Source organism: Heterodontus francisci, chromosome 41 (genome assembly GCF_036365525.1).
Source record: "Heterodontus francisci isolate sHetFra1 chromosome 41, sHetFra1.hap1, whole genome shotgun sequence".
NCBI classification, from domain to species: Eukaryota; Metazoa; Chordata; class Chondrichthyes; order Heterodontiformes; family Heterodontidae; genus Heterodontus; species Heterodontus francisci.
This window is the reverse complement of record NC_090411.1, coordinates 31,071,999-31,086,313: the sequence shown is the minus strand read 5'-3', so window position 1 is coordinate 31,086,313 and position 14,315 is coordinate 31,071,999. Positions and strand designations below refer to the sequence as shown.

Here is a 14,315-nt window from a genome sequence, read left to right as displayed (position 1 = left end):
TATTTGACCCTAAAGACATTCAGGGGCTAAAGCATCATTTTATAAAACACAATTGCAGTCAGTTGGGAGGTGAACAGTGGGAACCACCCATACCCCTTACCACCTGTCTGTAACTCAGTTAAAACGAAATGCTTAACAGCATATAACACAGTAGAAATAATCAATGTATCCCACTAAACACAGTTAACTGATGTGTAATAACATCTTTTTGTTAGCTGGTTTCAATCTAAGTATAACATAACGTCACAAAGTATGTACGCAGTTGACTGAGGGAACCAATATTAAACCAATGTATGCCCATTATGTAAAAACTTGTATACATATCACTACTTCTACTTCCTCTCCTTTTCTCAGCAAAAGTTACAAGCACTGTGGACAAGTCTCTAGGCACAATAACTTAAATGTTAACCTCTCGAAAAGTCTTGATCATCACAGGTACTAGCGCTTACATGGTACACAACCTAGGAAAGACCTAGACAGCAACCGTAATGTTACTTACAAAGTGCATTGCAAATCATTCGGCTGGCATGGGCACGATGGGCAGAAGGGCCTGTTTCCGTGCTGTATAACTCTATGTCTGATAACCTTAAAATAGTGATACAAATGATTCCTTGTGTTATATACATCAATGTGACTGACAAGGCAGTGCTTTCTGCTTGATAGACTCAAAATTGTGGCTCGTTTTTGGAGTGTGCGCATATGTCAGTGCGATTGCAACTGAGAATTTGTTCCTCAAAAGCCAAGAGTCCAAGAAAGCTAAAAATCCATGGACTTGTTAGGGAAATGAAAAAAAATCTAGCTACAGTATTTAAATCTTTTGCATCCACCATATTCATAATATTGTGGTGAGCTTCTGCTGATTTGGACCAATATCTCTACTCTCTCCCTTTCTCCAACATAGAATAATCAGACCCCAACATTGGCCCATGACATAATAGATCAAACAAAAATCACAAGGCAACCATGTTGATTTCCACCTACTTCAAGTACTTGTCTTCAATGAATAAACGTAGGTAACGAGCCAGCTTGAGTAAAGCAATTAAAAGTTAGACGCATCTTGTACCTTCAGCAAACTACCAACTTTGTGCATGGTTAAGGACAAGTAGAAGGCACAGCACGACTGCAACTAAGTTGCAAGTTTTACTGTATCACACGCCCTAACAGACTGAAAGGAGCAATTACCAATTCAAGCATCAGAAAAGAAGGGACAGGGAATAAGTTCAGATGGAGGAGGGAGTCCTATAAGGCTGTGTGTGTTAATGGTTCTGTGAAGTGCTTTGGAACAATGTTAAAAGTGCTGTATAAATGAAAGTTGTGTGTTGGCTAGGAGTACATGGACTCAACTCCTAACCACAATGCACCAGAGGACAAGAGCCCAATTCATATAAATCTGTGAACAAAGTCAGAAGTAATCATCTAGCAAGAATTGCAAAATAAAAAGCACATTGGGCCTGTTCAGCAGTTAAACATTGTATTTACTTCCTCTCCTAGTTCTGTCTGGGTCTGTCTTTTCACCAGCAGCTGCTCTGCTCCTGTTCTAATGTAACAGAGTCTAGAGTCCTTTTCTCTCCATACTTTATCTGTTGCCACATTTACCTCAATTCTCTCTCTTTGAAAAATGTTTTTTTTTCACAGTTAGCCCGAACACTGCAAAAATCAAATATCCAAAAGCAAAGGTTCCAAATGAACTTGCCAGTTATACCGCAACATGGCCTGACAATCATTTTAATAGTTAGCAATTGATCACGTGGCTAATCCCAGAATTTAAAACAGACTTTTATTTCACAGAATGTGGCTGTAACATTACACATCTTGTTTCACCATCCCTCCTCTTCCCATCTAGCAGCAAAGCAACGTAATTTAAAAAGAGCACCAAATTTCTGATTATTTTGATACATGGAGAGTAGTTGAAGTTTTTATTGAAAACACAAGTGGCAAGACTGCTCAAGACATTACACGTGAAAATGTTAGCCAGTCCTGCATTAGTTGAATCCAAGTGCAGCTTCTGTTTAATAAAACACAAGATCTACTTAGAGAAGTCATTCTCTAAGACGGTAGCTTTCCGTATTTGCTGAGTTTTAAAATTTCCTGTTTCTCTCTGGTAGTTATTTCCCAACATCTGCAATAATAGTATCAAATCTTATCTGATTCCAATCAGGTTTGAAATGCTGTAAACCGTTTTTCACCCAACACATTTGTAATAGTATGAGGATAAACACTAAAGCCTGACAGGGAAGATTATTTCGCACACATCCCAATTTACGTTAGAGCTCCGTGAAATCAAACAGCTAAAGTCATTATTACATCAGACATTATACTTACACAGCAGTGCAGAGCTCCATCCAGCTCAATTTACTACTGCTTCATTCACGTGAAGTAGCTACATGAAACCATTTTTGTCAATAACAAACAGGGGGTTACATTGAGCAATGGATACTTGGAGCAGTTCACAAGATGGCAATCTTACAGAGGAGTCCAGAGACCTGAGAATGCAACACTAAATGGTTTATAATCATCACCTGAACCCCGAGATAAGATTGGTGCTCATTATTTCCAGATATCCTTTTTTAAAATGGAAAAGATTAGTTTATTCCACTTTGGCTCAGATGTTTGGGAACAGTTACCATCACAGCCAATGACAACAGCCAGCGTGCTCAGAATTGTTAATGCTTCAGTTTGAACGTTACCATGCAACAACTGTGATGTAACCACTAGTTTAGAATACTTAGTTTGATTACGAGGTAAAGAGTGGTTGGATAGTTAACATATCAAGCTTCAGTACCACACAGAAGATGATCATCAACATTTACATATGCTGTCTGAACTATATGGAATCTTTATTTATAAGAACTGGGATTTGATGGGGATCAGTGTTCAGCATTGACTAGATGATCGAACAACAAGAAAAAATATTTGTGGGCCAAGAAAAGCCCCAATCAAGATTGCTGGATCCAAGTGGAACTCTTCAGTCTATAGTACATATGACCTGCACCTGTAAACATCCACAACCTCTGCTGAGTATTTAACCCACTCACAGGCTTTACTAGTAATTATCCCTCACCATCAGTCTTGACTGTTGCTCATTTGCTCTCCCAATAGTCAATGCTAGTAATAAGCTTACTTGCAACAAGCTTCTGCTAGTTTGTTCACAAACACCCACCCCTTTCAAATACAGCATCTGAGCACTCATCAGTTTTAGTTGGGAGCAGATCAACAGATGACACCCTATTATGAGTTTACCACCCCACAAAACTGTTACACTTAAGGGAAATTATTAGCTAAATCATTGTTGGCAAAGGAGTTGAAGTGCCTGGAATTAAAGTGATAATAGGTATATAAAGAAAAGTGATGTTAAACAGGGCCTGAAATTAAAAAAATACTGCATGCTGGAAATCTGAAATAAAAACAGCAAGTGCTGGAAATACTCAGCAGGTCAGGCAGTATCTGCGGAGAGAGAAGCAGAGTTAACGCTTCAGGTCTGTGACCTTTCATCAAAACTGTATTTCAATAAGGCTCTGCCAATATACTTAGCACGTGAATTTTCTTTTTTTTAAAAAAAATCAGCTGTTGACTTGCCTCCAAATATGAGACAGCAACTTCACAAATTTTCTCATCTTTCATCTGTTCGATTCTCTCATACAGTTCCACCATAGTGAGATACATCACTCCAGGTTGATCCACACTGCCCAACATTGTATGGGTCTTCCCAGATCCTGTTGCACCATATGCAAAGACTGAAAAACAAGATACATAGTACATTAAAAATTATTTCAGTGGCAATCTCTCAGTGACAAGCAACAGACCATTTGCCTCAATGCTCCTATGCAAGCACAAAAGGAAAGGTAATTGTGATGAAAAGTAGGATTGTCCTGTCAAGGAAGAATCTTTTTTCCACTACACATCCACGTAGCTTTAAACATAGTAAAGCTAATGCAAAATCTAGTTTTGAATAGTTATATCTGTATAAGATTTCCCTGTCTTTCTGCGAGGGGATGCTGTGGGTGGGTGGTGGGGGCAGAGGGAAGGGGGAAAAGGGGCAAGGAGAGAATAAAAGAGCAAGAACTTTCATGGCCTCAGGGTGCTCCAAAGTGCTTTACAGCCAATTAAGAACTATTTTTGAAGTTGTAATGTAGGAAATATAGTACACAATTTGCACACAGCAAGGTCATACAAACAGCAAAGAGATAAATAAAGAGATAAGTATATGAGGGAGAGGGGTTAAGCTGATAGTTAGATGGGAGAAGGATAGAAGGAGGTTCAAGTGGAGCATAAACACCAGCATGGACTGGTTGGGCGAATGGCCTGTTTTAGTGCCGTATATTCTAAGTAAAATAACCAGATAGTCTGTTTTAGTGATGTTGGTTGAGAAGTATATTGATCAACACACAGAGAACTCTCATGTTCTTCAAGTAACGTTATGGATCTTTTACAAACACCACAGAGGGCACATGGAGCCTCGGTTTAATGTCTCACACAAATGACAGCATGTCTGGCAGAGCATCATTGCCTCACTACTGCACTGAAATACAAGCCTAGATATTTGAGTGCGGTTTGAACCCACAACCTTCTGACTCAGAGGTGAGAGTGTGCCCATTGACCCACATTTTCACATCAACTATAACTTCTTTATAAAATTACTCCATGATGCCTTTCTTAGTTGAATATTTCAAGGATGAGGCCAGCATAACACCTCATCCTGAGTGATATATTCCTCAAAGGAACAATTTCCCAGTCAATAAAAAGTTACAGTATAGAGATTCGTAAAGATTAACAGGCACACTACACAAAGATACTCATATAATAAATAAAAGCAAAATACTGCAGATGCTGGAAATCTGAAATAAAAACAAGAAATGCTGGAAATACTCAGCTGGTCTGGCAGCATCTGTGCAGAGAGAAGCAGAGTTAACGTTTCAGGTCAAAGACCCTTCTTCTGCTGCCTGGTCAGCAGGATAATGGATATAATGCAAATTGTATCTGCTTTTCTGGAAGGAGCAGGCTCAATGGATCAAATAGGTTAATTTGGATTAATCCCCTTACACCATTACACTTACTTCTGCTCGAGTGAAATGACTGTCTTCTAGACTCCACATATGAACCCTTCAATGAGGATTATTCTTCCGGGAATGGAGAAAGAATGCACTAGTGATTACTTGTGGCTTGCGTCTCAAGAACGTGAGGCACAAGTAACCATCGTTACTGGTTTATTTCGCCTTCAAGTTCATGCTCATTGAACCCAACGATGAGTAATGGATAGCTGCTCTGTAAAGCTTCAAAAAATTAAACTCATTACACCATTACCGACAGGATTTGTATTAACTAGAAAGCAAGAATGAACTTTAACTGATTTTGAAGTGAGCTACCAAAATAGCAGAAGCTCAAAAATATTCAAGTGACTGCCTGCATACTCTCTGCTTAAGGTACTTTGAGCCAGTAATGGATCCCTTACACTGTTGCCTTGGGGGTTTTCTGTATAAAGCAGCATCATGAAAACAGTTAACATTGATTACAGTTCAACATTCCAGCACTAATTGCAAACATATTTATGATGATCATTGACAGACTGTATTACATAAGTCATCACTAAATTTAAGTGACATTGACCAGATTTAGTTTAAGATCTAGATTTTAAAGACAAACACATAAAATATTTTCTGACGGCCTTTATATTCTGTTAATTTTTCTGATGCACAATATTAGCCTTTTTGGCTACTTAAGTAATTTAAAGCTGGCACTTACTCAAATGAGTAGAATACAAGAGAAAACCTTTGTTTTAATATGGTTGTCAAGATTCTGTCAAATGCCACACAATAACAGGGCTTCATGTGCAACTCAGGTATTGAGATCTAGGTTTTATAAGTGGCTATTTAAAATATTTGAGGTTTCACAGATAACAAAGTACGAAATTTAAAGTGACCACAAAAGGGCATTAATTCTGCAACACAATTTGCAAAATGCCAGTAAAATCTTTACCCGGCAGTAAATTCTCAATCTCAACAAATGAAGCAGAGCAACAGAGGCAGAGGCAAGTCAGAGAAAGAGAAAGAGAAAAAGAGGAGGAAAGCTGGGGAGGGGTGGGGTGGCATGGGAGGTGGGGGACAGAAGGGAAAGTATAAAGTATCGGACTCCAAAGTTGACTGGCCTACCAACACGCACTAACCAAAATTTAAATTGAAGAACAGCCACTTAGTTCAGCAATGGTGTTGGGGAGGGCTGCCATGTTTCATGGGAGGACTACCATGTTTCATGGCAGAACCACAAGATAAGCTATTGCCTTCTGGAAAGGAAAGAGAAAACTGAGGGGTGGGTGGGGGGAAGAGAAGAGGGAAGGAAGAAAGAAGGAATACTTCGAAGTAGGAACTTGCATCATAATGCAAGAAAAATATGAAAGAGCTAAAGATGGGTGGCACAGTGGTTAGCACCGCAGCCTCACAGCTCCAGCGACCTGGGTTCAGTTCTGGGTACTGCCTGTGCGGAGTTTGCAAATTCTCCCTGTGATCGCGTGGGTTTCCGCCGGGTGCTCTGGTTTCCTCCCACAGCCAAAGACTTGCAGGTTGATAGGTAAATTGGCCATTGTAAATTGCCCCTAGTGTAGGTAGGTGGTAGGAGAATGGTGGGGATGCAGTGGGGAATATGGGATTAATGTAGAATTAGTATAAATGGGAGGTTGATGGTCGACAAAGATTCCGTGGACTGAGGGCCTGTTTCAGTGCTGTATCTCTCTATGAGTCTATGCCAAATCCATTTTACAATGAATTGCAGAAGCTAAAAACTTTCATACACAGTATTCCTTAAATCCTATTAAACATTACCTATAGATTTGGTAGTTTATCCTGCATCATTCTGGCAATATGCAGGATAATACAAGCGTCGCTTAGCACACTACATTCTTCAATAGTACTCATTTTGTGCCTTCAGTATTCTACTTTGTTTTAGAAAGATTTTCCCACCCCGAGGCAAACAGCCCAGATCCACTAACAGGATGAAATGTAAGTCTTCTGTAAATAACTGGAAGTAGTTTGAATTAACCCAGACTACAGAGCATCAAATGACAATTTGCTTAGTCTGTAGTCTTAAGGGACTACAAAAGCACACGAAGTAATGTCTGGAAGAGGCAGTTATTGTAGGGATTAAAATGACATACTAGAACGTCATGTCTTTATCTGAGAACATGTAATCAATGGCTGCAGTGTCTACCTGCCTCAGAATTTACAATACACTAGCCTGAACAATTTATTCATTGGCTCTCCTCCCTCGCACCATGACTATGGTAAAAGCAATACATGAAGACAATTGTTTACAGCTCAGCAAGCTAGATATATACTTGCTAAATCCAGAGATCTATTAATTTCAGTCTTGAACATCCTCATTGATTGAGCTTCCACAGCTCTCTCGGGTCGAGAATTCCAAAGATTCACCACCGTCTGAGTGAAGAAATTCGTCCTCATTTCAGTCTTAAATGGCCTACCCCTTATTCTGAGACTGTGTCCCCTGGTTCTAGACATCAGCCAGAGGAAACATCCTATCTACATCTACCCTGCCACTCCCTGTAAGAATTTTTTAAGTTTCAATGAGATCACATCTCATTCTTCGAAACTCTAGAGAATACAGGCCCAGTTTCCTCAATCTCTCCTCATAAGACAATCCCGCCATTGCAGGGATTAGTCTGGTGAACCTCCGTTGCACTCTCTCTGTGGCAAGTATATCCTTCCTTAGATAAGGAGACCAAAACTGTACACAATACTCCAGGTGTGGTCTCACCAAGGTTCTATACAATAGCAGCAAAACTTCTTTATTCCTGTACTCAAAACCCCTTGCGATGAAGGCCAACATACCATTTGCCTTTCTAATTGCTTGCTGCACCTGCATGCTAGTTTTTAGTGACTTATGAACAAGGTCACTCAAGTCCATTTGGACATCAACATTTCCCAACCTCTCACCATTTCTGTTTTTTCTTTCAAAGTGGATAACTTCACACTTACCTTCCAGGACAGCAGCGGAGAGGAGCAGACCTGTGGGAAGAACACGGAGCGGGGAGCAGATAAATGGAGCCCAAGGATCACAACCTAGATCACTTACCTTGCGGGAGAGCAGCGGACCCGCGGGAAGAACACGGGGCGAGGAGTGGATAAATAGAGCCCAAGGATCGCTGCCTACAGCACTTACCTTCCAGGACAGCAGCGGAGAGGAGTCCAGGCGCGCCAGAGTTTGAAAACAAAGTGAGCAGTGGCGACACAGGAAAGCTGCAAGGTGATTGGTTGGTGAGTAACTGCAGTTAGGGAATAACTCTAAATGGCTGAGTTAGTACACCAGTGTTAGGGTGTGTGTGTAAATAGCTTAATAATAAGGAACAAATTAGCAGCTTTTTTTTTTGATTAAGGTTTATTTTGACCAGTGAACTGTATTGATTTTTAGTAGGATTTATCAGTAGCTTCAAAAGTAAAGGTAAGGACTTTAGATTGCAGTGGGTAGTGTTTGGAGTAGAACAAGGCCCCGAGCGTAATTAGTATTTTTTAATTAAAGGGAGTAACTACGTAATCTAAAGGTAAATCATGGCAGGAGAGCTTGTACCCATGATATGCTTCTCCTGTGCTATGTGGGAAATCAGGGATGCTTCCAGTGTCCCTGATGACCACGTGTGCGGGAAGTGTATCCATCTGCAGCTACTGGCTACCTTCATTACGGAGCTGGAGTTGCGGGTGGATTCACTGTGGAGCAACCGCGATGCTGAGGTGGTCCTGGATAGCACGTTTAGCGAGGTGGTCACACCGCAGGCAAATGCTGCAAAGGCAGAAAGGGAATGGGTGACCACCAGGCAGAGTAGAGGAAGGCAGGTATTGCAGGAGTCCCTGTGGCCATCCCCGTCTCTAACATATATACCCCTTTGAATACTGTTAGGGGAGATGGTTCAGGGGAAAGCAGCAAGAGCCAAGTTCATGGCACCATGGGTGGCCCTGCTGCACAGGAGGGGAGGAAGAAGAGGGCTATAGTGATAGGAGATTCATTCGTAAGGGGAGCAGACAGGTGTTTCAGCAGCTGCGAAAGAGACTCCAGGATGGTATGTTGCCTCCCTGGTGCTAGGGTCAAGGATGTCTCTGAGCAGCTGCAGGGCATTCTCTGGGAGGGGGGGGGGGGGGGGGGGGGAAAAAGAGTGCGAGCAGCCAGTTGTTGTGGTACACATCAGTACCAACGACATAGGTAAAAAAAATGGATGAGGTCCGACAAGCTGAAGATAGGGAGTTAGGACGTAAAATAAAAAGTAGGACCTCAAAAGGTAGTAATCTCAGGATTATGGGTGCTAGCAAGAGCAGAAATAGCAGGTTATATCAGATGAATGCATGGCTATACAGAAATGGTGTAGGGGGCAGGGATTCAGATTCCTGGGACATTGGGACTGGTTCTGGGGAAGGTGGGACCAGTACAAGCTGGATGGGTTGCATCTGGACAGGACTGGGACCAATTTCCTCGGGGGGGGGGGGGGGGGGGGTGGTGCGGGAGGCTGTTTGCTAGTGCTGTGGGGGTGGGTTTAAACTACAATGGCAAGGGGATGGGAATCTGAGCAGGGAGGCAGAGGAGGGAGAAACAAAGAAAGAAATGAAAGACAGAAAGGTAAGAAGCAAAAGTGGAAGGCAGAGAAAACAAAGGTGAGAAACAAATGGGGCCATAGTGCAAAATAAAGCTAAGATGACTAACAATGTTAAAAAGACAAGTCTAAAGGCATTGTGTCTTAATGCGCGGAGCATTCGCAATAAGGTAGATGAATTAAGTGTGCAAATAGATATAAATGGTTATGATATATTTGCGTTTATGGAAACATGGCTGCAGGGTGACCAAGGATGGGAACTGAACATGCAGGGGTATTCAACATTTAGGAAGGAAAGGCAAAAAAGGAAAGGAGGTGGGATAGCGTTGTTAGTAAAGGAGGAAAACAATGCAATCGTGAGGAAGGATATTGACTCAGAAAATCATGATGTGGAATCTGTATGGGTGGAGCTAAGAAACACCAAGAGGCAGAAATCGTTGGTGGGGGTTGACTATAGGCCCCCAAACAGTAGTGGAGATGTAAGGGATGGCATTAAAACAGAAAATTAGAGACGCATGCAATAAGGGTACAACTCTGAGGGCGGAGTTCCGGAGCGGTAAGTATAAAAAACTTACCTCGGGGATTCTCGGAGAAGACTCGGAGGGCGAAGTTCCGGAGCAGTAAGTATAAAAAAAACTTACCTCGGGGATTCTCGGAGAAGACTCGGAGGGCGGAGTTCCGGAGTGGTAAGTATAAAAAACTTACCTCGGGGATTCTCGGAGCAGACTCGGAGGGCGGAGTTCCAGACCGATAAATTACTTCGGGTGGGGGAAAAAAAACTGAAAAAGTGTCGTCACAGGAAAGCTGTGACCTGACTGGCTGGTAGGGAATCTACCGAATTTGAAAATAAAACTGATAAAAATTGATTAAAACACTAATTAACTAATTAATAAGTCGAGTAACTAAACCAGAGGGAGGAGATTACTGTATTTAGTTAGCATTTAATATTTATAATAGAAATCTAGCACAAGGGACCATATAGTTAAGTGTATCATAATTTAGTAAGGATTTAATAAGTATTTGTTTATTTTATATTAATTAACTAATTAGTGCTAGAAATGACAGTTAGAGGGGTGAAGTGCTTCACCTGTGAGATGTGGGAGGTCCGTGACCCTTCCAGCATTCCAGGCGACTACATCTGCAGGAAGTGTACCCAGTTGCAGCTCCTCACAGACCGCATAGATCAGTTGGAGCGGCAACTGGATGCACTTAGGAGCATGCAGGTGGCGGAAAGCGTTATAGACAGGAGTTTTAGAGAAGTGGTTACACCCAAGGTGCAGGCAGATAGATGGGTGACCGCTAGAAGGGGCAGGCAGTCAGTGCAGGAATCCCCTGTGGCTATCCCCCTCTCTAACAAGTATACCGTTTTGGATACTGTTGGAGGGGGGGGGGGGGGATGGCCTGTCAGGGGAAAACAGCAGCAGCCAGAGCAGTGGCACCACGGCTGGCACTGTTGTTCAGCAGGGAGGGATAAAGCGCAGAAGAGCAATAGTTATATGAGACTCTATAGTCAGGGGCACAGATAGGCGCTTCTGTGGACGTGAAAGAGACTCCAGGATGGTATGTTGCCTCCCTGGTGCCAGGGTCGAGGATGTCTCTGAACGGACAGGGGGCATTCTGATGGGGGAGGGTGAACAGCCAGACGTTGTGGTACACATAGGTACCAACGACATAGGCAGGAAGAGTGACGAGGTCCTGCAGGGGGAGTTTAGGGAGTTAAGTAGTAAGTTAAAAAACAGGACCTCTAGTGCCACGTGCCAGTGAGGCTAGAAATAGGAAGATAGTGCAGCTAAACACGTGGCTGAGCAGCTGGTGTAGAAGGGAGGGTTTCAGATATCTGGACCATTGGGATCTCTTCAGGGACAGATGGGACCTGTACAAGAAGGACGGGTTGCATCTAAACTGGAGGGGCACTAATATCCTGGCTGCAAGGTTTGCTAGCGTCACTCGGGAGGGTTTAAACTAGTGTGGCAGGGGGGTGGGAACCAGAGCAGGACAGCTAGTGAAATAAATGAGGAGGACATAGTAAATAAGGCCAGTAGGACTAAGAGGAAGAGCAGGTAGGGAATTGTTGCTGAGCACAGCGGGACCGGTGGTCTGAAGTGCATTTGTTTCAATGCGAGAAGTATAACAGGCAAGGCAGATGAACATAGAGCTTGGATTAGTACTTGGAAATATGATGTTGTTGCTATTACAGAGACTTGGTTGAGGGAAGGGCAGGATTGGCAGCTAAATGTTCCAGGCTTTAGAAGCTTCAGGCGGGATAGAGGGGGATGTAAAAGTGGGGGGGGGGGGGAGTTGCATTACTGGTTAAGGAGAATATCACAGCTGTACTGCGGGAGGACACCTCGGAGAGGTCATGCAGCGAGGCAATATGGGTGGAGCTCAGGAATAGGAAGGGTGCAGTCACGATGTTGGGGGTTTACTACAGGCCTCCCAACAGCCAGCGGGAGGTAGAGGAGCAGATATTCTAATTCTAATATGTAGACAGATTTTGGACAGATGTAAAGTGACAGGGATGTGGTGGTGGGTGATTTTAACTTCCCCGATATTGACTGGGACTCACTTAGTGCGAGGGGCTTGGATGGGGCAGAATTTGTAAGGAGCATCCAGGAGGGCTTCTTGAAACAATATGTAGATAGTCCAACTAGGGATGGGGCCGTACTGGACCAGGTATTGGGGAATGAGCCCGGCCAGGTGGTCGAAGTTTCAGTAGGGGAGCATTTCGGGAACAGTGACCATAATTCCATAAGTTTTAAGGTACTTGTGGATAAGGATAAGAGTAGTCCTCGGGTGAAGGTGCTAAATTGGGGGAAGACTAATTATAACAATATTAGGCAGGAACTGAAGAATTGAGATTGGGGGTGGCTGTTTGAGGGTAAATCAACATCTGACATGTGGGAGTCTTTCAAACGTCAGCTGATTAGAATACAGGACCAGCATGTTCCTGTGAGGAAGAACGACAAGTTTGGCAAGTTTCGGGAAGCTTGGATAACACGGGATATTGTGAGCCTCGTCAAAAAGAAAAAGGAAGCATTTGTAAGGGCTGGAAGGCTAGGAACAGATGAAGCACTTGAGGAATAGAAAGACAGTAGGAAGGAACTTAAGCAAGGTGTTAGGAGGGCTAAAAGGGGTCATGAAAAGTCATTGGCAAACAGGATTAAGGAAAATCCCAAGGCTTTTTATACATATATAAAGAGCAAGAGGGTAACCAGGGAAAGGGTTGGCCCACTCAAGGACAGAGATGGGAATCTATATGTGGAGCCAGAGGAAATGGGCGAGGTACTAAATGAGTACTTTGCATCAGTATTCACCAAAGAGAAGGACTTGGTGGATGATGAGCCTAGGGAAGGGAGTGCAGATAGTCTCAATCATCTCATTATCAAAAAGGAGGCGGTGTTGGGTGTCTTGCAAAGCATTAAGGGAGATAAGTCCCCAGGGCCTGATGGGGTCTACCCCAGAATACTGAGGGAGGCAAGGGAAGAAATTGCTGGGGCCTTGACAGAAATCTTTGCATCCTCATTGGCTACAGGTGAGGTCCCAGAGGACTGGAGAATAGCCAATGTTGTGCCTTTGTTTAAGAAGGGTAGCAAGGATAATCCAGGAAATTATAGGCCGGGGAGCCTTACGTCAGTGGTAGGGAAATTATTAGAGAGAATTTTTCGGGACAGGATTTACTCCCATTTGGAAACAAACTAACTTATTAGCGAGAGGCAGCATGGTTTTGTGAAGGGGAGGTCGTGTCTCACTAATATGATTGAGTTTTTTGAGTAAGTGACAAAGATGATTGATGAAGGAAGGGCAGTGGATGTTATCTATATGGACTTCAGTAAAGCCTTTGACAAGGTCCCTCATGGCAGATTGGTACAAAAGGTGAAGTCACACGGGATCAGAGGTGAGTTGGCAAGATGGATACAGAACTGGCTCGGTCATAGAAGACAGAGGGTAGCAGTGGAAGGGTGCTTTTCTGAATGGAGAGATGTGACTAGTAGTGTTCCGCAGGGATCAGTGCTGGGACCTTTGCTGTTTGTAGTATATATAAATGATTTGGAGGAAAATATAGCTGGTCTGATTAGTAAGTTTGCGGACGACACAAAGGTTGGTGGAGTTGCGGATAATGATGAGGATGGTCAGAGGATACAGCAGGATATAGATCGGTTGGAGACTTGGGCGGAGAAATGGCAGATGGAATTTAATCCGGACAAATGTGAGGTAATGCATTTTGGAAGGTCTAATGCAGGTGGGAGGTATACAGTAAATGGCAGAACCCTTAGGAGTATTGACAGGCAGAGAGATTTGGGCGCACAGGTCCACAGGTCACTGAAAGTGGCAACGCAGGTGGATAAGGTAGTCAAGAAGGCATATGGCATGCTTGCCTTCATCGGTCGGGGCATAGGGTATAAAAATTGGCAAGTCATGTTGCAGCTGTACAGAACCTCAGTTAGGCCACACTTAGAATATTGCGTGCAATTCTGGTCGCCACACTACCAGAAGGACGTGGAGGCTTTGGAGGGTACAGAGGAGGTTTACCAGGATGTTGCCTGGTCTGGAGGGCATTAGCTCTGAGGAGAGGTTGGAAAAACTCGGATTGTTTTCACTGGAACGACGGAGGTGGAGGGGCGACATGATAGAGGTTTACAAAGTTATGAGCGGCATGGACAGAGTGGATAGCGAGAAGCTTTTTCCCAGGGTGGAAGAGTCAGAGACTAGGGGACATAGGTTTACGGTGCGA

The 14,315-nt window shown here is 43.2% G+C and overlaps 1 protein-coding gene across 2 annotated transcripts in view; it reads right to left on the bottom strand.

Moving 5' to 3' along the window:
• The window catches only part of LOC137353428 (kinesin-like protein KIF18B), a 97,480-nt gene that overhangs the window by 70,899 nt on the left and 12,266 nt on the right, over positions 1-14,315 (bottom strand). Inside the window, exons 1-2 of one of the 2 annotated variants that reach the window (XM_068019705.1) lie at positions 5,055-5,130; positions 3,577-3,734 (exon numbers count right to left, since the gene is read on the bottom strand). In XM_068019705.1, the coding sequence (XP_067875806.1) occupies positions 3,577-3,693 (117 nt within the window). In that variant the 5' untranslated portion in view covers positions 3,694-3,734; positions 5,055-5,130. Of the gene's footprint in view, positions 1-3,576; positions 3,735-5,054; positions 5,131-14,315 lie in introns of those variants that run through there. The other variant, XM_068019704.1, reaches the window with a different exon arrangement.